General features: G+C 46.8%; 1 protein-coding gene across 2 annotated transcripts in view; it reads left to right on the top strand.

Moving 5' to 3' along the window:
* Positions 1 to 26,168, top strand: part of nlgn4xa (neuroligin 4 X-linked a) — a 307,693-nt gene that overhangs the window by 16,898 nt on the left and 264,627 nt on the right. For both annotated transcript variants that reach the window (XM_038818165.1, XM_038818166.1), the window contains exon 2: positions 5,683 to 6,428. In XM_038818165.1, coding sequence (XP_038674093.1) covers positions 5,969 to 6,428 — 460 coding nt within the window. In that variant the 5' untranslated portion in view covers positions 5,683 to 5,968. The remainder of the gene's footprint in view (positions 1 to 5,682; positions 6,429 to 26,168) is intronic.

Consider the following 26,168-nt stretch of genomic DNA (forward strand, 5'->3'; position numbering starts at 1 on the left):
CTAGTGTTTGAACCATTCACCTGAGGAAGGAGCAGTGCTCCGAAAGTTAGCGTTTGAAACAAACACGTTGGACTTTAACCTGGTGTTGTAAGACTTCTTACTGTGCCCACCCCAGTCCAACGCCGGCATCTCCACATCATTCTCAGATGAGAATGTGGGAAGTAGGAGCTGGCTGCTCTTCCACTTCAATACCGCTCTCCGCACTATCACAGCACCCCCAATGTTCCCTCAGGGTCTAAAAAAAATCTGTCAACCTCTTGACTTGAATATACTCAGGGACAGGCGGCGGGATTCCCCGCCGGCGGGATGCTCCATTTTGACGGAGCCCGGGAGTTTCCCAATGGCGTGGAGCTGCCCCATAATGGGAAACCCCATTGCCTGGCTGGCGTAACGGGGCAGAAATGTGGCGCGGCAAGGCGGAGAATCCAGCCCATGGTTTCTGCAGCTCTCTGGGGTTGAGAAGTCTAAAAATGTACGACCCTCAGAATGAGGAAAGTTTCCCTCATCTCCTGAAAATGGCCAACCTCCTCTCGGGATGATGTGACCCATTGGAGAGATATCCTCTCAGCGTACACCTTGTTAAATCCCTTAAAAATATGACATGATACAATGAGATCACCTCTTATTCCTTTAACCTCGAGGGGATAAGGGTTTAGTCTACTCCACCTCTCAGCATGGGTTAATCCCTTATCCGAGGAACCAGTCCAGCGAACCGTCATACATTTTGTTTTTTTCCCTTCCCTCTCTCTTGCTTTCTTTCCTCTGGCTGGCATCCTGTCAGACCTGGAACAGCAACATCATCAGTCAATTAACAAGTGCTGCAAAATTGTTGGAACCCTCCACTGAGAACATGAAAAGATCAGAAATAGCAGCGTGTGTAAGACCATTCATCCCCTCTTGCCTGCCCCTTCATTCAACTGGACCTGAGTGAGGCCTTGAATCCACTCTCCCTCCTGCTCCACAGAATCCTTCACCCTGTTATAGTTAAGAAAGCGACCTAACTCAGCCTTGAACACATTCAATGGTTCAGCATCCGCTCCTCTCTCGGGCAGACAACGCCAAAGATTCCTGAAACTCCGAGAGAGGAAATTCCGCCCCATCGGCATCTTAAACGGGGAGACATCTTGTTCAGAAACTATGGCTGCCAGTTCGAGATTTCCCAAGAGGTCCTCTTAGCGTCTGCCCGGCCAAGACCTCCATCAGAATCCAGTAGGGCCAGGTCTCATTCTTCTGAACTGCAGAACACAATGAACAGTCACACTGCACCGGTTAGAAATTGTGAAGTGAAGTGGTGACTTGGCAACGGATTAGGCAGGTTGGTATAAATAGACAGATAAATTGTTCCAAAGAAGCAAATCATGAATAAAAGCAGTCGTATGTATGGATTGTTAGATTATATAGAGAGCAGGAGCCAGGCAGAGATGAAGAAATGGATGCGCATGACTGCTGGATTGAGAGCATGAGACACTGCCAATGGCATGCAGCTGGGGGGGGGGGGGGGGGGGGGCTCAGATCCCCTGCGAGACACCTACAAGTGTTGTTCTGTCTGGTCCCAGTTTGTGGGAACCTGTACCAAACAGCGCTCAACCAAGGTCTCCGAGGCTAATGAGGGCTAATGAATAATAATAACCTTTATTGTCACAAGTAGGCTGACATTAACACTGCAATGAAGTTACTGTTAAAATTCCCTAGGCGCCACATTCCGGCGCCTGTTCGGATACACTGAGGGAGAATTCAGAATGTCCAATTCACCTACCAGCACGTCTTTCGGGACTTCTGGGAGGAAATCTGAGCACCCAGAGGAAACCCACGCAGACACGGAGAGAACGTGCAGACACCGCACAGTGACCCAAGCCGGGAATCGAACCTGGGACCATGACGCTGTGAAGCCATATTGCTAACCATTATGCTACCGTGCTGTCCTAGTCATTGAATGGTACCCAATAATAGTAGCCAATAATACCCAATGAATAGTCATTGTTACACATCCTAATTGCCTCCCTGCTGGCCCACCATCTTCAGCTCTTGATGCAGTCGGCCCAGTCAGTGGGCAGGAGATGTGGGGGATGCCTTGCAATGGGGGGGGGGGAGGCTAGGTGGGGTTATAGGGTTATAGGGTTATGGAGATAGGGCGATGGATTGGGCCTAGATAAGGTGCTCTTTTGGAGGGTTCGTGCAGACCCGATGAGCTAAGTGGCCTCCGTCTGCACTGTAGGGATTCTATGAGTTTATGAAGAGGAAAAAGAGTGGCTAAGCTTTTTGAGTTTTGATTGTATGTAATCGTATTATGGCCAGGTGAGAAGGGGTGAACTGGCTCCCTCTATTCAACTTCCTCAAAAGGTCACAGCAAAGGTTTACATGTCCTTTTGATGAGGATTGGCCATTTCCAAATCTGAATGTATTTAAGTAATTAAGCAGTGAGTGAGCAATAAGGAGCCAATCAAATAAGGGTTTCTTGAGTTAAAGAAATGGCAAATGGATTCACCACGCACACGGGCATCGGAAATATGGGAAGTTAGAGGCCAATAAAAAAAAGTAAAAATAATATAGTTAAGAATCCTCTGATTGCTCTGCAGGCGTAAGTTTTTAAACGTCGTGGCTTAGCTGGTTTTGTGGATGCAGCCAGATGTAGAAGCTGTTGCAATTATTACGAGATCTCAGTTTGCGGGTGGATTTTGAGTAAGGTTGCCTCCAAACTGGTTAACACACTTGTTCCAAAAGAGAGCGAGAGGGAGAGAGCGAAGCCCTTCAGCCTGCTTCCTCTGCTGTAAACATTATTGTTGCCCCTTGTCTCACTTGCAATCTCTCTGCAGTAGCTGCAGCCTGGCTTCCCGAAAGGTTATGGGTGGGTCTGTCTTTGCCAGCCATTGTTTAAATGTCCAATTTAATGTATCTCCCTTAGACAGTGATGGGTTTTGGTGGGTCTGAAGGTTTGGTTGTTTCTCACCTTCACCTGGAAAGTTTGTTCTGTTGGTTGAAAAGTCATATTTTCTACATTAAAGGGGCATAGTTTCATGGCAAATTAGATCAGTTTCCCATCAAATATCCCACGATATTGCCCAACTCTACTCATACTTCAGCCTGTCTGCTGTTGAAACTCTCACCCATGCCTGTGTTATCTCTAGACTTGGTCATTTCAATGATTTATAAGACTATAAGATGTAGTAGCAGAAGTGGGCCATTCGGCCCATCGAGTCTGCACCACCATTCAATGAGATCATGATTGATCACTGAGAGAAGAAATTCCTCCTCATCTCTGTCTTAGATGGACAACCGCTTACTCTGAAATTATGCCCTCTGGTTCTAGACTCTCCCACAAGGGGAAACGTCCTCTCAGCATCTACCCTGTCAAACCCCCTGAGCATCCAATACAACTCAATAAGGTTGCCTCTCACTCTTCTAAACTCCAATGAGTACACGCCCACCTACTGAACCTCTCCTCATAACAAAATCCCTCCATACCCGGGATCAACCTAGTGAACCTTCCCTGGACTGCCTCCAATTCCAGTATATCTTATCAGTATGTCTGTATCCCTCTGTAGACTCCGTGTCATCTTCACCACTTCACCGTGTCATCTACCATGCTGCCCAAGGGAAAAAGAGACATTTTGTTGAAGGTTTCGCCTTTCGATTTTGCTAGAATGCAGTGTAAAGGAAAATAACAAATTTATACTGTATGAGAAGAGAGTGCTGATTGGTTGGCAAATGGGGCTCTGAGTGGTAGAGGCGTTGTCATGGAAAATGCACCAGCTGATGGTGACTGGCAGTTAACTACCATAGAATTCCTACAGTACAGAAGGAGGCCATTCGGCTGCACCGGCCCTCTGAAAGAGCCCACTCACCCACACTATCCCCGTAACCCCACCTAACCTGCACATCCCTGGACACTCAGAGGCAATTTTAGCATGTCCATCCAATCCATCTAACCTGCATGTTGTTGGACTGTGGAAGGAAATCGGAGCACCCGGAGGAAACCCACACGTTACCAAGCCTTGTTTGAAATTTAAACTAAGTAGCTTGTCTCTGACTGGAAGTGAACCAAACGGTAGCACAAGTAGATAGCACTTTGGCTTCACAGCACCAGGATCAGAGGTTCGATTCCCCGCTGGGTCACTGTCTGTGTGGCGTCTGCACGTTCTTCCTGTGTCTGTGTGGGTTTCCTCTGGGTGCTCTGATTTCCTCCCACAGTCCAAACTCGTGCAGGTTAGGTGGACTGGCCATGATAAATTGCCTTTAGTGACCAAAAACGTGAGGAGGGGTGATTGAGTTATGGGGATAAGGTGGAAGTGAGGGCTTAAGTGGGTCTGTGCAGAGTCGATGGGCCGAATGGTCTCCTTCTGCACTGTATATTCGATGTTCTAAATTTTAAAAATGTTAAGCTTGCGTTGAACCGTGGTTCGACCACATTTTGAGAATTTTGCACAGTTCTGGCCTCCACGTTATAAAAAGGGCCTAGAGGCACTGGAGAAGATTTATGATAACTGGGAGGTTATAACCAGGAGGAGAGATTGAACAAGAACAGCTTACATTTGTACAATGCATTCAATATTATAGTTATTTTAATGATAACAAATTAGATAGGGCTGGGCTCATTTCTTTCGAAGAAAGACAGAGAATTGCCCTGATAGAGGCCTGTGAAATTATGAAGAGGTTTGACAAAATAGAGAGAGGGAAGATATTTCTGTGAGATTTGAAAAAAACCAGGGGCCATAAAGATACGATAGTTATTAATAAATCCACCACAAATACAGGAGGAATGACTTTACCCAGAGGGTTGTGTGGTACTGGCGAATGGGTTGAGACAAATTGCACAGTTTTTTTATTGTGTCGTGGGGTGTGGGTGTCGTTGGCTAGGCCAGCATTTATTGCTATCCCTAGTTGCCCTTGATAAGGTGGTGAGTGGTAAGCTATCTTATTGAACTGCTGCATTCCCTGTAGATACACCCACAGTGCTGTTAGGGAGGGAGTTCCAGGATTTTGACCCAAACATATGTTTCATAGAATTTACAGTGCAGAAGGAGGCCATTCAGCTCATCGAGTCTGCACCGGCTCTTGGAAAGAGCACCCTACCCAAGGTCAACACCTCCACCCTATCCCCATATCCCAGTAACCCCACCCAACACTAAGGGCAATTTTGGACACTAAGGGCAATTTATCATGGCCAATCCACCTAACCCGCACATCTTTGGACTGTGGGAGGAAACCGGAGCACCCGGAGGAAACCCACGCACACACGGGGCGGATGTGCAGACTCCGCACAGACAGTGACCCAAGCCGGGAATGGAACCTGGGACCCTGGAGCTGTGAAGCAATTGTGCTATCCACAATCCTACCGTGCTGCCCGAGGAAGCCATATAAACTCATGAGGGAGAACAGATTGGAGGGATCTGCTGCTCGGTTGGATGAAGCAAAGGGGGAGGAGGCTCATGTGGAGCTTAAACTATTTGGTCTAAGGACCTGTCTCTTTGTTGTAGGTTCTGTGCTCTTCTATGTAATTATACCAGGATGCAAATCAACGCTTGCTCCCCAGTTACCCATTTGGGTCCTGTTCATTTTATTCAGTGCTGTCGTGTATCTGTCTTGAAAAGGTTCTGTCTTATTGACTGCATAACATGTTCCTTTGCTTATCTCTCTGTCAAGGGATAAACTTGTATTATCATCTTCCTTTTCCTGCTTTTTTAGGTTGGTTAATCCTCCAGATCGCCTTGGCAGAAAGTCCTCTTTGTTTGAGAAGAGCACCTTGACTTCATTTCAGTCTAATTGGAGGAGGTACCCTGATCGCAAGATGGTCATCCCAGACTCAGATGGATAATACCGGGGCTAAGTGCAATTGATTGGTTCTGTTCGGTTTTAAATGGGGCCCTCTGGATCTCAGCCCAGTCGCAATAGGTGAAGATCGGCACTGAAACCCCGGCTGCTTTCTTTTAACGCTTCTGGAAGGTCGCATGCGAGCTTTGGATCATAAACAATGTCCGACTCAAAGGGAATACCATGGATCTCTTTCGCTCTTGCCTCCACCTTGAATATAAACGCCCTGCTCTGGATAACGAGCCTTGCCGTGCGGATCGGCCTCCTCACCTGCCAGGAAAGCTATCCCATCGTCACCACCAACTACGGGAAGCTCAGGGGGGTCAGAACACCACTCCCCAATGAGATCCTGGGACCCGTGGACCAATACCTTGGAATACCGTATGCCTCGGCTCCGACTGGCGAGAGGCGCTTTCAGCATCCGGAGTCCCCGTCCTCCTGGACCGGCGTCAGGAATGCCACCCACTTCGCCCCAGTCTGCCCTCAAAATATTCACGGGATTTTGCCCGACGTCATGCTGCCAGTTTGGTTCACTTCCAACTTGGATATCGTCGCCACTTACATTCAAGATCAAAGCGAAGACTGCCTTTACCTGAACGTCTATGTCCCGACTGAGGATGGTAAGTTGCCAAGTTTAACCCCCTTCCCCCCCCCGCAGGAAAATGGGGAATCAAAGAGCGGGGAAAAGACGTCAATGTTGGTTGATTGATTGATTGATTGATTGAGCCAGGTTATCCTTTCCCCAGCAGTACTGATCGTGTTTGTCGACCTTCGTGAGGAGAAATTCCTTCAAACCAAGGTGGGCCGTCGTGGTTAATGTGAGAAAATCTCCGTTCAGCACAGATTCCCCGAGAGGGCGTTTAGAGGTATAATGGTGTTCAGAAAGAGGGAAAGAAATAAGAAAATCCTTGCTACCCATGCACAGACTCGACGAGTAAACCAAAATGGTAGCACTGCGCAGCTTTTAACAATCAAGTACAGTTAGTTGTCCTCAAGAAGCTGGCGACCCACTTGCATAAGTTGTCTGATAAGTCCGACGGTGAACTGTTGTTCTTCACCCTCCACCCCTGATGAGGGTCCTGTTACCTTCTGAGGTATTAACGTATTCATGGCATGACGTATTGTCAGCCAATCAATGGTGTTGTAACCTCGGTAACCAATACATGGACAAACTCCCATTTAACACCCCCCCCCCCTCAACTCTTTCATTTTACAGCCAGCATAGCATTTAGCGAGCTGCCCTCAGTCAGATTGCAAACCCAAATCGCCAGAGAGATTAGCTCCAGATACTCGGTTCAATTTTCACCACAATAAAAGTAAGCAAATTAAGGTCACCCAGATGATCACAGGCTGCTTTCTCCTTCCCTCAGGGGGAGCTGACTGGTGGCAATTTACCCTGAGGATCATCACATCTCAGGCAAGGGGCAAGGTTGAGAAGGCGGAGCCTTCAGGAATAACCTCAGCCGTTACGGGAATTGAACCCACGCTGCTGGCATCACGAACCAGCTGTCCAGCCAACTGAGCTAAACCGGCCCTAAACCGGCTGAACTGCAAAATACATTTGGGCACTTTCCGGTCAAGCCAGTCCACAACCGGAAATTCCCGCCCGAGGTCAACTTGTCCGTCCCGTCCGTGACCATTCCCGAGGCGGGCGGGACCGGAATGTCTAGCCCCCGTGCAGGTTCTGGAGATCTGAATTAGAGACGGAAAGTGCCGGAGAAAGACGCCAGCTGGTCGCGGCACGTCGCTAAACTTTCGAGCCGAAACCGCCTCATTTCCAGAACCGCGTTCCCCCACCTTTTCACTAGGTTCCTGGAGCCAGCGTGGCCTTCGATGGCCGTCTTTGATTTCTCGCCCCACAAATCTGTACATTTGCCTCCCCCCCTTGCTGCTTTCCTTGATTGAAGTTTGCTGCCTAGGCTGGTCCCACTGGCCTGCATCCATGTTGCCAGCCCCCTTCGTAACGCAACATATTATATTTCAATGGATCCACGAATGAGCTGAGATGAGACAAAGAGGGGCCGGACAAGGCTCTTACGGAGCAAAAATACGAGCAGAGATCAATTGGGCCCAGCACCTATACCTGAAGCCTGAATTTAACCACAAGTGGGATATCTTGAAGCCTCAGTGGGAGCCTTCAGAATTTAACCACAAGTGGGATATCTTGAAGCCTCAGTGGGAGCCTTCATTTCATTTTCAGTTCCAGTAAGTGTATAAGGATAGAGACAGGAGTAGGCCATTGGCCCTTCGAGCCTGCCCCGTCAGTTAATAAGAATATGATTGATCTAAATGTGGCCGTAACTCCAATTTCCTGACTGCCAGCATCCCAGAAATATTAAAGATTGGCTAAACTCCCAGCGAGTCGGAAAGAAGCTTCTTGTAATCTAAATCCATTTTTTTTTAAAAAAAGACGAAGAAGTTAATTTCAAACCGGCAAAAAAAAATAATGAATAGCTGCTACCTTTCTTCAACCTTTCAGCAGTTGAGAATAGAAACACCATTAATAACCACAGCTAGCCTAATGGCCTCCCGGAAATTAGGGCAATGACCTGATTCAATCTATGCCGGCTGCTGGGGCTGGGGGTGTTGGAATGGTGCGAAAACTTTGTAAATTGCTTTGGTCATAACTATATCACTGTTTCGAACAATAGCTGCTGTTTTTATTATCGAGAATGTCGCTGTTTGTCATCTGCCCGATGACAATTGAAAGGCCGTGTTGGTTGATCTATCATATTTATTACAGATGTTGTTTCAGAAGAGTTAAAAAAAAGCACAGTGGCTCACTCCACTCTGGTCTGCCCTGATATGCTTGCCTTCATTTTAATAGCTTTGGTCATCACGCCATTATATGTGTTGTACAGAGCGCGGTGTAAGGTCCTTTGGGCAAGTGGGTAGTATACCGGTTCTCCGAGCTAGCGGGTAGATTTTGCGACCCCCCCCCCCCACCGCTACATGTCCTGCCATGGCAGGGCCGGAATATCCCTCCCAAAGCTCTGGGTTCAAATCAAGTCCCAAGATCTGATAGCTTTTTAAAAATATTTGTTCTTGTGATGTGGGCGCCACCGGCTGGACCAGCATTTGTTGCCCATCCCTTATTGCCCTTGAACTATGGGAGGCACGGGTTAGCACTGTTGCTTCACAGCGCCTGGGTCCCAGGTTCGATTCCCGGGCTGGGTCAATGTCTGCACGTTCTCCCCGTGCCTGCGTGTGTTTCCTCCGGGTGCTCCGGTTTCCTCCCACAGTCCAAAGATGTGCAGGCCATGTGCATTGGCCATGGTAAATTGCCCTTAGTGTCCAAAATGGTTAGGTGGGGTTACTGGGTTACGGGGATAGGGTGGAGGTGTGGGCTTAAATAGGGTGCTCTTTTCAAGACACGATGGGCCAAATGGTCTCTGTCTGCACTGTAAATTCTATGAACTAAATGGCTTGCCAGGCCATTTCTGAGGGGGTCAGTTCAGAGTCCACTGCATCGCTGTGTGGGTCTGGAATCACATGTGGGCCAGACTGGGTAAGGACAGCAGATTTCCCTCCCTGACATTACTGAACCAGAAGGGTTTTTACGACATTCGGCAATGGTTTGATGGTCATCATTGTATCTTTAATTCCAGATTTAAAAAAAATTGAATTCAAATGTCACTATCTGCCATGGTGGGACAGCAACCCTAATGCTGTCAAGGAGCCAGCAGAATGGGACTCTCCCATTACTAATGCTCAAGTGACATGACAACCAAATGCCTCTGGTGGTTTATGTTTTCCCTCACCAGAGAGTGGCATGGAGCAGCCAGCCCCAAATCGTTAGATGTATCTAGCCTTGGCCTCCTCCTACTAAGTAACTACTTGCTGTCCCTCGGAGACATCATTTAACAAATTAATCTTCTATGAGAGCTTGACAGCATCTGGAAACTCAACATTGGAGTCCCCGTTCTTTGTGGTGAAGATGACCACGAACATCATCGGGGATGTTTGATCGGGCTCCGGTGGATATGTAGGTAACTGCCGCTTTCTACCTGGAAGGTGCACTGAAAATATGACAGGCTGGCGTAGCTGATGGACGTTTGGATGACTACCTGGCCAAGGATTTCCTCTCCTTATGTGCACTCCCTGCCTCTGATGTGCACTTGCTGCACTGTTTTTTATTTGGTCCTGCCAGTAATCCTGGGTGAGCTTCTCTCAGGCCTCAGAAGTCAATACCAACACTCCTGAGTGAAGCCTCCAGGCTGTCCTTGTTATGCTTCTCTTGACAACCATGGGAGCGCACCCCCCCCCCCGCACCCCCCCCACCCCCCCCCCCCCCCCCCCCCCCCCCCCCCCCCCCCCCACCGAGTCGAGCTCTCCATCAAAGATTTGCTTTGATAAGCGAGTGCCAGGCATTCTGGCCACATGACCCCAACTCAGTCCTGATTGTCTCAGGAGGGTGTAGATGCTTGACATGCGGCAAAGCTGAGCGTCTCATTGCCTGATGATGTGTCCTCTGCCGTCTCATCTTCAGAATTTTCCGAAGGCAGCTCCGGTGGGCTTCTGAGCATGAGGTTGGTGCACGGTCCAAGGCTCGCATGTGTAGAGCAGATTGGGAAGGACTATTGCTCTACAGACTCTCAGTTTGGTAGGCGAACTGACTCCTCTTCATTCCCAGGCTCATGTTCAAATTCCGCTGAAGGCAACACTTCCTTTGGCAATTTTTGTCAATATAGACAGCTCGAGAGATTGTGCTGATGAGATAAGGGAACCTACCCTATCTGCTGACAACTTCTCATCATGAACTAAATCCCCGGGCTCAGGATAGGGCTTTCCCGGAACAGGCTGGTAGATTACTTCAGCTTTCTTTGTGCTTTCTTTGCGTGTAGGGAATGGCAGATTTACTTCTCTGAAAGGCAGGAATGATCCAGGCAACTTTTTAAAAAACAATTGATGATACTTTCAGGGTCACCTTCTCTGAGGCTGACTTTGTATTTCAGGTTTATTAATTCAATTCAAATTCCGCTGGCTGCTGTGGTGGAAATTGAAGGCATGTCCCCCGGGGCATTAGCCTGGGCCTCTGGATTGCTTGTCTGGTAATATCACGACGAGGCCACCATCTATCCCAGAGGGGTTCTGGCATTTTCTGAAAAGCGATCAAGGTCTACCGACATCATTGTCCCCATCCTCATGCATTGATAACGGATGTTGATTAATCATATCCATCAGTCTCTTATCGACTGGTCATGAGGTGAGCAAAAGTCCCAGTGTTGGAAAGCTTTGAGAACCATAGGTCTCCCCGAGGAGGTTTGATCCATAGATTAGCCACTCTCAATAAAACATTGAGCAATATTTTCCACTCCTTCAATGGTGAGTTGGCCGGAGCATGGGGCTTGTAAAATTCCTAGGATGGCCTCTGCAATTTCTCCCCACCCCAGCCCCAATCTGTATACAATTTTATGGTGGGATGGATGACACCTAGGCCTCAATTGAGATATTAGGGACCGTTTAAGGAATCTTTCCCACACAGCCACATTTTTGAGGCTGGCTATCTGACTCGATGCACCCAATCATTCTTTGCAACATTTTTCATACCTTTCTTTTTGGAGTTGGGGACCAAGTGCAATGTGTCCAAGTTTGCAGATGACACTAAGATGAGTGGTAAAGCAAAAAATGCAGAGGATACTGGAAGTCTGCAGAGGGATTTGGATAGGTTAAGTGAATGGGCTAGGGTCTGGCAGATGGAATACAATGTTGACAAATGTGAGGTCATCCATTTTGGTGGGAATAACAGCAAAAGGGATTATTATTTAAATGATAAAATATTAAAACATGCTGCTGTACAGAGACCTGGGTGTGCTAGTCCATGAGTCGCAAAAAGTTAGTTTACAGGTGCAAGAGGTGATTAAGAAGGCAAATGGAATTTTGTCCTTCATTGCTCGAGGGATGGAGTTTAAGACTAGGGAGGTTATGCTGCAATTGTATAAGGTGTTAGTGAGGCCACACCTGGAGTATTGTGTTCAGTTTTAGTCTCCTTACCTGAGAAAGGACATACTGGCGCTGGAGGGTGTGCAGGAGAGATTCACTAGGTTAATCCCAGAGCTGAAGGGGTTGGATTACGAGGAGAGGTTGATTAGACTGGGACTGTACTCGTTGGAATTTAGAAGGATGAGGGGGATCTTATAGAAACATATAAAAGGGAATAGATAGGATAGATGCAGGCAGGTTGTTTCCACTAGCGGGTGGAAGCACAAAGCAGGGGGCATAGCCTCAAAATAAGGGGAAGTAGATTTAGGACTGAGTTTAGGATGAACCTCTTCACTCAAAGGGTTGTGAATCTATTGAATTCCTTGCCCAGTGAAGTAGTTGAGGCTCCTTCATTAATTTTTTTTTAAGATGAAGATAGATAGTTTTTTGAAGAATAAAGGGATTTAGGGTTATGGTGTTGGAGCTGAGTCCACAAAGGATCAGCCATGATCTCATTGAATGGTGGAGCAGGCTCGAGGGGCCAGATGGCCTACTCCTGCTCCTAGTTCTTATGTTCTTATGCTCTTTTCACGTTGAGCAGGATGGCTCATGGGCAAGATCATACTGTCCTATTAAAATCCACCTTAAACTACAATTTTCCAATGAGGTAACTAATTTTTTTTCCAAATATGATACGAGATAGTCTCTTAACAGTATCAAGCTGTTTAAACATCTTTGATTAATTTTCCATCCGTTGCAAATGTTACTAATTTATCAGTAAAATAGCTGTAGCTTTCTTTCTTGGTCACTTTCACACATTAATAACCACAGGGCAATTAAATGATCCAAATCTCTTAAATTACTGCTTCTTTCAAAGAATTAGAGAATTAAAAACAGTTTTTATCTGATAAAACATATAAAAATCATGCTTTCTAGTTTCTCTACATTTCAAAAGGAATCAAGCTCTGTAATCCTCCATCAACATCAGTTTGTATTACTCTCTTTCTCTTAGCTATCAAAACACTTTAGACTACTTAGGACGGTCAAATTTTTAATAACATCTCCGTTCAGTCATGTCAACCAGGGACAGGAGAGAAATCATGGTATCTGATGCTTCTCCTCTTTCTAGACCCCTTATTCCCTACCCCTTTGTTAACCTCCAACCTCCTCCCCCCCCCCCCCCCCCCCCCCCACCCCATCAATCATGCACGATTGATTAGGGCAGCATGGTTGCACAAGTGGCTAGCACTGCGGCTTAACAGCACCAGGTTCCCAGGTTCGATTCCCCGCTGGGTCACTGTCGGTGTGGAGTCTGCACGTTCTCCCCGTGTCTGCGTGGGTTTCCTCCGGGTGCTCCGGTTCCCTCCCACAGTCCAAAGACATGCAGGTTAGGTGGATTGGCCAGGCTAAATTTCCCTTAGTGTCCAAAAAAGGTTAGGAGGGGTTATTGGGTTATGGGGATGGGGTGGAAGTGAGGGCTTAAGTGGGTCAGTGCAGACTCGATGGGCCGAATGGCCACCTGCTGCACTGTATGTTCTATGATTTTCAGGACTTTCCAATCAATCACAGAGAGGCCTACTAAAGTGATAAAGCCCACTGTTGGCATCTGGTTACAAATATATATGCAACATGGGTCATTAATATTAAGAGCAGCAATGATATAATGCAGTGCCAGTTTGTGTGCACCATATAGGTGATCCCACCACAATTATTACCAACCCAGAGAACGCATATTTTACTAACTAGCAATATTGTTAATTTGACATGAAAATATCTCTTTCATTATTCATGACACTGCGTGGATGACAACATTGATTTCAGCGATTGCCTCAGCCTTCATTAACACGTTTTACACATTGCACCATGTGGACAAGGTGACAGTAAATTGGGCAGCGCGGTTGCACACTGGTTAGCACAGTTGCTCCAGGGTCACAGGTTCGATTCCCAGCTTGGGTGACAGTCTGTGCGGAGTCTGCACATTCACCCCGTGTCTGCGTGGGTTTCCTCTGGGTGCTCCGGTTTCCTCCCACAAGTCCCGAAAGACGTACGGTTAGGTGAATTGGACATTCTGAATTCTCCCTCAGTGTACCCGAACAGGCGCCGGAATATAGGGACTTGGGGCTTTTCACAGTCACCTCATTGCAGTGTTAATGTAAGCCGATTTGTGACAATAAAGATTATTAAATCAAATACTTGGAAGAAACATTCAATATTTGGAGCCCTAAACCATTCTGTGGAAGTAAAAGACAGTCTCTGGTTGGCCGCAGAATCATTATTTCATACAAGGGGTGTAAACGGATTCTATTTTACCAGTAATCTCACTGGATAGAATTATCAAAGGATTCCTGAGTAACAAAGTGGAATGTTTGAACAGCATAGGTTTTCACTGTCAGTGCCAAGTGCCTCTGTGTAAAACAACCTTTAAGAGGCCAGAGAACAAAGGTTGAACGGTTCATAATTGCAACTATATTTTCTTAATCAGCAAGTCTGAAGATTGGTGAAGTGTTGATTGGTGTTTCTCACTACAACATCATTTCAATATCCGCTATGCAGCACAGCTTTATCATGATATTTCAATGCCTCAAAAAATTCCTGCAAGCCCCAAGATGGACTGTGATAATAGGTAAGTCGGCAAAAGGATAAGATTGAAGTCAGTGGAAAAGATCTTAAAAATCATGTGCAGGTTACTGATTGGTTATGAGCCCATTATGTGCTATCAATTCTACCCCACAGAATCTGCTCATAGTAAACTTCCATAATTAAAAAAAATCAGAACTACAGCCATGATTCCACACTCTGTTTACAAGATAATTATGCTGACATCGGCTGTCTAGCCCAATTCATCTCATTGATCCAACATACACACTAATGTATTCAGAGCATAAATACTCCATTTAGCGCCTCGAGCCTGCCCCATTGTTGGATAACATTGCCTACATGATACCAGTGACTACAATTCAAAAACACTTAATCAGCTGCAAAGTGATTTGGGACAGAATACCATAATATACCGTAAATGGTAAAACTCTTAGGAATATAGAAAGTCAGGGAAATCTGGGCCTGCAGGTCCACAGATCTTTGAATGTGATGGACAAGGTAGTCAAGGAAGAAAAAGGGGGACGGCGTGTGGCGCAGTTGTTAGCACTGGGATTGCAGCGCTGAGGATCCGGCTTCGAATCCCAGCCCTGGGTCACTGTCCGTGTGGAGTTTGCACATTCTCTCCATGTCTGCGTGGGTTTCACCTCCCAAACCCAAAGATGTTGGGGCGCTTGATAGTTACAAGGAAGCAAGGAAGGATCTAAAGAGAGAGCTGAGACGAGCAAGGAGGGGACATGAGAAGTCTTTGGCAGGTAGGATCAAGGAAAACCCAAAAGCTTTCTATAGGTATGTAAGGAATAAAAGAATGACTAGGGTAAGAGTAGGGCCAGTCAAGGACAGTGGTGGGAAGTTGTGTGTGGAGGCTGAGGAGATAAGCGAGATACTAAATGAATACTTTTCGTCAGTATTCACTCAAGAAAAAGATAATATTGTGGAGGAGAATGCTGAGACCCAGGCTATTAGAATAGATGGCATTGAGGTGCGTAGGGAAGAAGTGTTGGCAATTCTGGACAAGGTGAAAATAGATAAGTCGCCGGGGCCGGATGGGATTTATCCTAGGATTCTCTGAGAAGCCAGGGAAGAGATTGCTGAGCCTTTGGCTTTGATTTTTAGGTCATCATTGGCTACAGGAATAGTGCCAGAGGACTGGAGGATAGCAAATGTGGTCCCTTTGTTCAAGAAGGGGAGTAGAGATAACCCCGGTAACTATAGGCCGGTGAGCCTAACGTCTGTGGTGGGTAAGGTCTTGGAGAGGATTATAAAAGATACGATTTATAATCATCTAGATAGGAATAATATGATTAGGGATAGTCAGCATGGTTTTGTGAAGGGTAGGTCATGCCTCACAAACCTTATCGAGTTCTTTGAGAAGGTGACTGAACAGGTAGACGAGGGTAGAGCAGTTGATGTGGTGTATATGGATTTCAGTAAAGCGTTTGATAAGGTTCCCTACGGTCGGCTATTGCAGAAGATACGGAGGCTGGGGATTGAGGGTGATTTAGAGATGTGGATCAGAAATTGGCTAGTTGAAAGAAGACAGAGAGTGGTAGTTGATGGGAAATGTTCAGAATGGAGTTCAGTTACGAGTGGCGTACCACAAGGATCTGTTCTGGGGCCGTTGCTGTTTGTCATTTTTATAAATGACCTAGAGGAGGGCACAGAAGGATGGGTGAGTAAATTTGCACACGACACTAAAGTCGGTGGAGTTGTAGACAGTGCGGAAGGATGTTGCAGGTTACAGAGGGACATAGATAAGCTGCAGAGCTGGGCTGAGAGGTGGCAAATGGAGTTTAATGTGGAGAAGTGTGAGGTGATTCACTTTGGAAAGAATAACAGGAATGCGGAATATTTGGCTAATGGTAAAATTCTTGGTAGTGTGGATGAGCAGAGGGATCTCGGTGTCCATGTACATAGATCCCTGAAAGTTGCCACCCAGGTTGATAGGGTTGCGAAGAAGGCCTATGGTGTGTTGGCCTTTATTGGTAGAGGGATTGAGTTCCGGAGCCATGAGGTCATGTTGCAGTTGTACAAAACTCTAGTACGGCCGCATTTGGAGTATTGCGTACAGTTCTGGTCACCTCATTATAGGAAGGACGTGGAAGCTTTGGAACGTGTGCAGAGGAGATTTACCAGGATGTTGCCTGGTATGGAGGGAAAATCTTATGAGGAAAGGCTGATGGACTTGAGGTTGTTTTCGTTAGAGAGAAGAAGGTTAAGAGGTGACTTAATAGAGGCATACAAAATGATCAGAGGGTTAGATAGGGTGGACAGTGAGAGCCTTCTCCCGCGGATGGAGGTGGCTAGCACGAGGGGACATAGCCTTAAATTGAGGGGTAATAGATATAGGACAGAGGTCAGAGGTGGTTTTTTTACGCAAAGAGTGGTGAGGCCGTGGAATGCCCTACCTGCAACAGTAGTGAACTCGCCAACATTGAGGGCATTAAAAAATTTATTGGATAAACATATGGATGATAAGGGCATAGTGTAGGTTAGATGACCTTTAGTTTTTTTTCCATGTCGGTGCAACATCGAGGGCCGAAGGGCCTGTACTGCGCTGTATCGTTCTATGTGCAGGAGAGGTGGATTGGCCACACTAAATTGCCCCTTAATTGGAAAAAAAGAATAATAATTGGGTACTCTAAATTTATGGAAAGAAAAAGAAAGCAGACGGAATGTTGTCCTTCATTGGACGGGGGTATCGAGTATAAAAACTGGCAAGTCATGATACAGTTGTATAGAACCTTGGTAAGGCCGCACTTGGAATATTGCGCGCCATTCTGGTTGCCACACTGCCAGAAGGATGTGGAGGCTTTGCGAGAGGGTGCAGAAGAGGTTTACCAGGAAGTTCCCTGGTCGAGAGGGTGTTAGCTATGTGGAGAGGCTGAATAGACTCGGACTGTTTTCATTAGAAAGACGGAGGTTGAGGGGTGACCCGATAGAGGTCTACAAGATTATGAGGGGCACGGATAGAGTGGATGGGCAGGCACACTTTCCCAGGGTGGAGGGGGCATAGTTTTAAGGTCTGTGGGGCAAAGCTTAGAGGAGATGTGCGAGGCAAGTTTTTTACGCAGAGGGTGGTGAGTGCCTGGAACGCGCTACCAAGGGAGATTATGGAAGCAAATATTTTAACGGCATTCAAAAGGCATCTTGACAAACACATGGATAGGATGGGTATAGAGGGATACAGCACAAGGAAGTGCTGAGGGTTTTGGCAAAGGTTGGTATCATGACCGGTACAGGCTTGGCGGGCCGAAGGGCCTGTTCCTGTGCTGTATTGTTCTCTGTTCTTTGTTCTGTCATGAAAGGAGCTGTATATATGTCGGTTTTGTCTTTCTTTCATTACACCTGCAAACAGGAGGCAAAGTGAACAGATTAATGGTGAAATTGGAGGCCCAATGCTGATTCCCTGAGGATAATTAATCACAGAGCAATGAACTGATGTTAGGGAAGTGACTACAAAGAAATATCTACATTTACAAAGCAGTTCAACTCTGTAACTAATACAACCTGACCATTCTAACTTCTCTGTTACCACCCCACAATACCCCATAAATGGCATCTGCTCCTTTTACGCTCATGACACTCTCCGGGATTCATCAATCAGACATCTACCAGCAACTCAAGAAAAATATAGATTAAGTTGTTAATCTAAATTTTTCACCCGAGGAAGGAGCTGCGCTCCGAAAGCTAATTAGGGTTAGGGTTAGGGTTAGGACTTTGACCTGGTTTTGTAAGACTTCTTACTGAATTTTTCAGAGGTGTGTGATACATGGTGCAAATGGTCTTAACTCCAGGAATGGATTATTAACCTTTCCCCTAGAATCTCATGCAAATTGTGTTGTACACTGTGTATTTACAGCCTGTTCTCATAGGTTCTATCTGATGTTGGATTACATTTGTACTTAATGCATGTGAAAATTGTAATTCTTTAAATTCTCATTGTTGTTTGAAGTGTGAGGAAAACAGGCAAATGAAATGAAACATGTAATTAATAAATAAGGAACTCCAAAAAAGGGAGTGTAACAACAATATTCTGAGACAAACCATTTCTAGATACACTTAAATCATAGAATTGGGTTTCCAGAAAGGCCTTAATGGTAATAGGCCTTTAAGCTGTTTCTCTTGCAATGGATTGCAATGGATTTTTTCCACAATAGATGTATGGGAAGCTTCTCCTCGGAGATGTTTTCGTCCCTCAGTATGACCACCTTATGCTAGATTTTAAACAGGCTGGTGCAGGCTGGAGTGAATGTAGGATTGAGTATAGATTTTGTCCAACCTTCCTTCAAGCAATCTCTTGGTGACACTTATAGGGATTCCTTTCCCATACATTGCAAGAAGGATAAAACGGGACGAGAGTGAGTCTTTAGTTTCTGACATTTATTTTGACGAGGCTCAAGACACTGAAGCCTCTGGTACATGAACAGACAATGCCTTCAGAATTGTGCCCACTTGGGGGCATAATGAAAATTTAGACTGTTATTTATTTGCTCGGCTGAAGTCAAAAGAGAATTTTGAAATGTTTTGTTGCAGGTGTAATGAAAACGCGGGACTTTTCACAGTAGCTTCACTTGAAGGCTACTTGTGACAATAAGCGATTTTTATTTTTTAATTCATTAATTTTGCGATACTAAACCTTAAAATAGACCCCCACCCCTAAAGCACCCAGACCGCACTCCCATTGCCTCTGCCCACACCTGCACCTCATCCCTTCCTCTCTCTCTCTCCCCCCCCCCCCCCCCACCCCGGATTGAATAACGTCAACCACACATTTCAGATAAAAGGATGGTTAAGTCAGCTTCTTATACAAGGTAAGGCAGTTCTGCTACTTTGACCTTTGACCTTTGAGAGATATTGGCCATAGCCTCTTCCTAAATGTCAGACTAGGATAGCTAGTGTGTGGAGCCTTGGTCTCCTTACCTAAGACAGGGTACACTTGCATTCGAGAGAATGCAAGGAAGGTCCACCAGACTGTGTCCTGAAATGAAGGGGGCTGTCCAATGAGGAGATGGTGAGTTGACTCGGCCCATATCCAGTAGCATTTAGAAGAATGAGATGTGGTTTTATCAAAACATGAAGGGGCTTCATAGGGTAGATACTGGACAGATGATATCCTGGCCAGGGAGTCCAGGACTACAGGTCTCAGAATTAGAATAAGGAGTCATTTGGGACTGGGATGAGGATACATATCTTCACTAAGAGGGCTGTGGATTTTGGAAGCTCTCTGCTCTTAGAGATTGGGTGGGTGTTCAATCATTGAGAGTGTTCAAAACAGAGATTAGAATTTCTACAGAACAGAAAGAGGTAATTTGGACTATCAAATCCACACCAATCCCCTGAAAGAGCACCCCACCTCGGCTCACTCCCCCGCACTATCCCCGTAACCCCACTTAACCTACACATCCTTGGACACTAAGGGGCAATTTTAATACAGCCAACTCACCAAGCCTGCGCATCTTTGGACTGTGGGAGGAAACCAGAGCACCCGGAGTGAACCCACACAGACACGGGGAGAACGTGCAGGCTCCGCACAGACAGATTGACAGATTTTTGGATACTGGGTGAATTGAGGGATATGAAGATGGTGCAAGAAGGTGGAATTGAGTTGGGAGTTCAGCCATGAATGATGGAGCAGGCTGCAGGGGCCAAATGGCTTCCTGCAGTTTTTATTTCTTCTGCTCTTTTGACATTTGCTTCAGGAGACTTAAGCACCGATTTTCCAACACATGTTCGATCACCCATGCTGAACTGAAGATTTCCAACCGCTAACATCTTTTGACTTGGTGCATGTTATGAAATGTATATCAGTGTATAAACTGATCCTATTGGAGCGGCAGTGTAATCGTTTGTTCTCTGCTATATTCGCATCAGTAAAAACAAGCTTGACTGAATAAGACTATTCCCAGTAATTCACTGAGTTGAATTTATTGCAGAACACTCTGTGAGGGCAAGAACAATCACTCCGATTACTGCAAATCGCACTGTTCCAAAGCAATTGTCAAAATTCTAATGACCCCTTACATACCCCGGGGGGACGGGGGGGGGGGGGGGGGGGGGGGGGGGACGAGGGTTGTGGCGAGGAAGCTGGTGGCAGGTGGCAGCGGGTGAGGGGAAGAAACTCTTAATCACATCTCTGGGTAGAGATGTCTCTCCTGAGTTCCCAGTTGGATTTATTAGTGACTACCTTGGGTGGGATTCTCCGGTTCCCCAGGGCGGCGTTCCCTGGTGGCGGGAGTCTGTACCCCTGCCGCTTGTCAATGGGATTTCCCATTGAAACCACCCCACGCTGCCGGGAAACCCCCGGGTGGGGGTGCCCAGCCACAGAATCCCAATGGCTGGAGGATTCCTGCCCTTATCTTTATGGCTATTAGCCTGGGTTTGCTCCCACAAGTGGAAACATCTTCTCTGTATAGGATCCGATCAACTCTTCTCACTGGGCTGAGTTTTGTGTGAGGGGAGTGAATTTCTCCCGTGGCGCACCGTGGGACCCTGTTGCTGGGTGATGGTCAGCTGAATGAATTACGTCGAATGTACAGCACAGGAACAGTCCACGGGTCTGTGCCAGGCGTTTGGAGCAGACACAAGCCTTCACCCGTACGATGCAAGGGGCAGAATGGCCTCTTCCTGTCCTTTGTTCTATATTCCGATTGAATGTAGAGAATCATAAAATCACGGCACGGGGAGAACATTGATCCCACCATGCCTCTGTCAGCTCTTTGAAACAAGCTTTCTAATTAGTCAATGGTTAAGAATAAATTATTTGATTTGGACTCAGCAAATTGCAATTTGAATTTAACAGTAGTCAGTACATCAGCCTCTAATTGCCCGTTCCTTACCCCAGGAAAGCCGAAGTCCCTCCCACCACACGGACTGCGAACAGTTAACCCAGAGCACAGCTGGAATTGGAGATGACACTCTCTGGCCTCAGCGCCCTGGGGGACGGCTGTTTTCACCCGGGCAGATATCAAAGCACCTGACTTGGTTTTATTCCACCAGTCGAGTACAGTACAGGGATTTCGTAAAATTGGCTGCTTTTATCTGTTTATAGAAATCATAATCCCTCTTTAATCCTCATCCAAGCAATTTTTTTTGGCAGACGAGTTGTGTGTTTATCAGGATTAGAGTGTAAATTCTCGGCCTTTGGAAGATGCACTCCTGAACGCATTGATGCGATTCTGTACAGTCTGCCCTCGAATTCTGGTTGGATATGCACATGCTCCTTCCCGTACCATCCTCCCCGAACAGCTGCTGGAATGTGGCAACTAGGGGCTTTTCACAGTAACTTCATTGAAGCCTACTTGTGACAATAACAGATTTTCATTTCATTACGCTAATACATTTCATCGTTAGTATTCAATGGTTTTAGGAAGAACTTTTACTAAATGAGCCGAGAGTTCTGCTCGCCTGTCAAATTCCGTTGGATTAGAAATATAGTCAATTTCTTATGCAAAGCACAATCACACTTTTAATTAGCCATTGCGGATGGAGAGTATTGGTGTCTATGTCTATTTGTCACATTCATCTGTGTTCATTAAGATTATCACTGCGTCGCCCTGCCAATGCAAGATGGCCACCGATATCCATCGATGAGCACCTGCCCACACTTGCATAGAATCCAATGACATCATTTGCAGGAAGCACAATGCTCGTCAGATTTTATTCGGACCCTGAAGCCCTTCACCCTGTCCCTGAGCCCCCAGGGCGGGCAGGCAGTCGGAGCCCGGCTTCCCCGCAGTTTCTGGATTTCAGGACGATGTGGAAGGAGATGGAGTCTTCCGATCCACCGGGCGATGGCCGCGATTCTGTTTGCAGCTGCGGGGCCTGTTCCCGGTGACTCACCCGTGAAAATGGGAGAGGCTCCGGAGTACAAAGATGGCAGCTGCACGGAGAACTACGTATCCGTGGGGTTGGCAGCACATGCAGCTGTTTTCGTGAAATTCATCCTCGCTGGCTAGCAATCATTGATCATCCCAAAGTGTCCTTGAGAAGGTGGCCAGCAGCTGTCTAACCCGGAATGTTTAGTCCCCGTGCGATGTAAATACCATCTCTGGCCTAGTAGTGGTCAATTGACTGTTAAGTGATGATGCGACCATCAATTCACTCGAAGACTCGTGTCAAAGTAAACAGTGGTTTTAATCAGCTTACAACTTTGCCTGCCTGTGACCGGTACAATACTGAAGGCGGTCCCGCAGGTCAGCTGCTCTTATACTTCCTCTAAAGGGTGGAGTCATGGGCAGAGCCCGTACATGCTCCAACATCTCCCCCTATGGGTGAAGCCACACAATGGCCCATAGATGGAGCCCACAGGGTTAATAACATAGTATAACATAATACAGTATACTGGTGAATTAACAGTATTTATACATTCACCACAAGTGGCAGTGGGGTACCAGTTCTTCCCTGGGACAACTACTGTCTTCTTCGCTGGGTGCTGCGGGATGTGGGGACCATTGTGTTCAGTTAAATTCAGCCCATTAGCCACTTCCTTCTCCATGGATGCTGCCGCTTTCCAGCACTTTTATCTTTTTCTTCCTGAATTCCATTTGCATTTTCAGCGAGGAATAGCAGAAGGAAAACTTCTCCCTTAACATAGCAGCTTGCATTTATATCTTACCTTTAAATTAGTAAACGGTCTCATGGCATTTCACGGTAGCTTCATCGCGCAAAGTTTGACAACTGAGCCACAGAACGAGATAATTCGGGAAAATTACCAAAAGCTAAGGGAGGAAATTCATCCGCTCGGAGTGGAGTCAGCTGAAGGCGTAGCCACCAATTACAGGATGAAGCAAATCGCGCGTGCGCTAGAGCAGTCAGTTTAACTTCCGTGGTGGGGAAGCTTCCAGAAACAATTCACTCAGAATAGAATTAGGAAGTCACATGGAAAAATGCGGGTTGATTAGGAAGGGCCAGAATAGATTTCAAAAGGGGAAATCATGTTTAATTGACTTGCTGGAATCTTTTGAGGAGGGAACAGAAAGCGTCGCTGAGGGTAATGCTGTTGATGTGGTACACATGGACTTTTAGAAGGCATTCGGTAAAGTGCAACACAACAGACTTGTGAGAAAAGTTACAGCTCATGGAATAAAAGGGACGGTAGCAACACGGATACAAAATTGGCTGAATAATAGGAAATATTTTGGGGCTGGAGGAAGGCTTGTAGTGAAGTTGCCCAGGGAGAGCCTTGCTTTCCCTGATAGATATTAATGACCTAGATCTTGGTGTGCTGGGGACAGTTTCAAAGTTTACGGATGATACAGAACGTGGAAGTATTGAAAACTGTGAAGAGAACACTGTAGAACTTTAAAAGGACATAGAGCAGTTGGTGGAGTGGGCAGATCAACTTCAATACAGAGAAGTGTGAGGTGACGCATTTTGTTCGGAAGAATATGAAGAGACAATATAAAATAAGGGGTCAAATTCTTAAGGGGGTGCAGGAGCAGAGGGGCTTTGGAGTACGTGTGCATAAATCATTGAAGATGGTAAAAGAAGTGGAGAGAGTAGGTAGAGAATTAATAAAGTCTCCTGGGTTTTATGAACAGGGGCATTGCTTACAAGAGCAAGGAGGTGATGTTCAACTTATACGAGACCCTAGTTAGACCTCAGCTGGAATATTGTGCACAGTTCTGGACACAACACTGTAGCAAGGATGTGAAGACATTGGAGAGAGTGCAGAAGAGGTTTACAAGAATGTTTCCAGGGATAAGTAACTTTAATCATGAGGATAGATCGGAGAGGTTGGGACTGTTCTTCTTGGAGAGGAGAAGGCGAAGAGGAGATTTGATGTAGATGCTCAAAATTATGAGGGGGCTGGACAGAGTAGACAGGGAGCAACTGTCCACTGATTTAAAGTGATTTGTAAATTGAGCAAATGTGATGTGAGAAAAAAATGTCTTTCACACAGCGAGTGGTTGGGGCCTGGAAGTGTGGTGGAGGGAGGGTCAATTGAGGCATTCAAGAGGGCACGATATGATTATTTGAATAGAAACAATGTGCAGGGGTACGGAGAAAATACAGGGGAATGACACTAAACCACGATGCTCATTTGGAGAGCCGGTGCAGACACGATGGGCCAAATGGACTCCTTCTGTACCCTAACAGCTCTATGATTCTGTGAAAGGCTAGAATTGGAGGAGTACTGAGATTTTGGAGGTTTGCCAGGTTGGGGGAAATAGAACGGGGCAATGCCAGATTTCACCTTGTCATAACTCAGTGTAGGGTCCAGGGTAGTTTGAGAGTTAAAGGTGGTTTGGAAGAATCTGAAATAATGGCATTCCCTCCAGAGAAACAAAACAATTGGGGCAAACCTTTACCTTTAATTATGCTGGCACAGAGTTCGGAAAAGAGATAGTGAATTTGGGTGTCAGCTTTGTGCTTCTCAGGACCTTCCTTCAGAAGGACGGGAATGTAAGCTAAAAAAAGTGACCCTGAAGAGAGCCTTAGTCTGTTGTCTTACTAATCTAAAAGCTAAAGTCTGATCCTTTCACTGACTGAGCCACCTGTCACCCTACCCACCTACCACCTTACCCACCTACCACCTTACCCACCTGCCACCCTACCCACCTGACACCCTACCCACATGTCACCCTACCCACCTGACACCCTACCCACATGTCACCCTACCCACCTACCACCTTACCCACCTACCACCTTACCCACCTGCCACCCTACCCACCCGACACCCTACCCACCTGCCACCCTACCCACATGTCACCCTACCCACCTACCACCTTACCCACCTACCACCTTACCCACCTGCCACCCTACCCACCCGACACCCTACCCACCTGCCACCCTACCCACCTGCCACCCTACCCACATGTCACCCTACCCACCTACCACCTTACCCACCTACCACCTTACCCACCTGCCACCCTACCCACCCGACACCCTACCCACCTGCCACCCTACCCACCTGCCACCCTACCCACCTGCCACCCTACCCACCTGACACCCTACCCACCTGCCACCTGACCCACCTGCCACCCTACCCACCTGCCACCCGACCCACCTGCCACCCTACCCACCTGCCACCCTACCCACCTACCACCCGACCCACCTGCCACCCTACCCACCTGCCACCCGACCCACCTGCCACCCTACCCACCTGCCACCCTCCCCACCTGACACCCTATCACCCTACCCATTTACCACACTTATAACTTACCACTCTAACCACCTGACAACCTATCACCATACCCACTTTTCACCCACCCACCCTAACACCCTACCCACCTGCTACCCGACCTACATCCCACCCTCACCACTTGCCACCCTATCTGCCTCCCAACTCTCCCCACCTACCACCATCCCCACCCTACCCACCTACCACCCTTCGTGCCTGCCACACGATCCAACTATCGGCCGATCCTCGTGCCAATCTTACCCTCTTATCTTACCCATTCCAACACCTTACCCACATCCACTCATTAACTCACTCATTCTCTCACACACAAAAAAACACTGAGAAACTGCTTAACTGTCCCAGATTTGCAGTGTATCAGTGAACACTTATCAAAATACGTAGCTACTGCAGCTGAAAGAAAGTGTGGCTCGTCTTCCCCTGATGATCCGAGCTGCGAAGAAGCGGTTTCATGTCAGACGCGTTCCACAATTCTGGAGAAGCCGGGATCGGAGATCTCTGCCGGAGAGGAGCAGCTTCAGCATGGCACTGGAAAGTAGGATGGCATCTGCAGTCCGTCAGTGCTTACTGCTCCTCAGAAGATTCGGAACAATATCTCCTTATGTGGCTGGGTGTCATACTTTGTTTTCTAATACTCCTGTGAAACATCATGGACAATATGTTATTTTAAAGATGCTATATAAATACAAAGCACCTTTAA

This window comes from Scyliorhinus canicula, chromosome 14 (assembly GCF_902713615.1).
Source record: "Scyliorhinus canicula chromosome 14, sScyCan1.1, whole genome shotgun sequence".
NCBI lineage: Eukaryota > Metazoa > Chordata > Chondrichthyes > Carcharhiniformes > Scyliorhinidae > Scyliorhinus > Scyliorhinus canicula.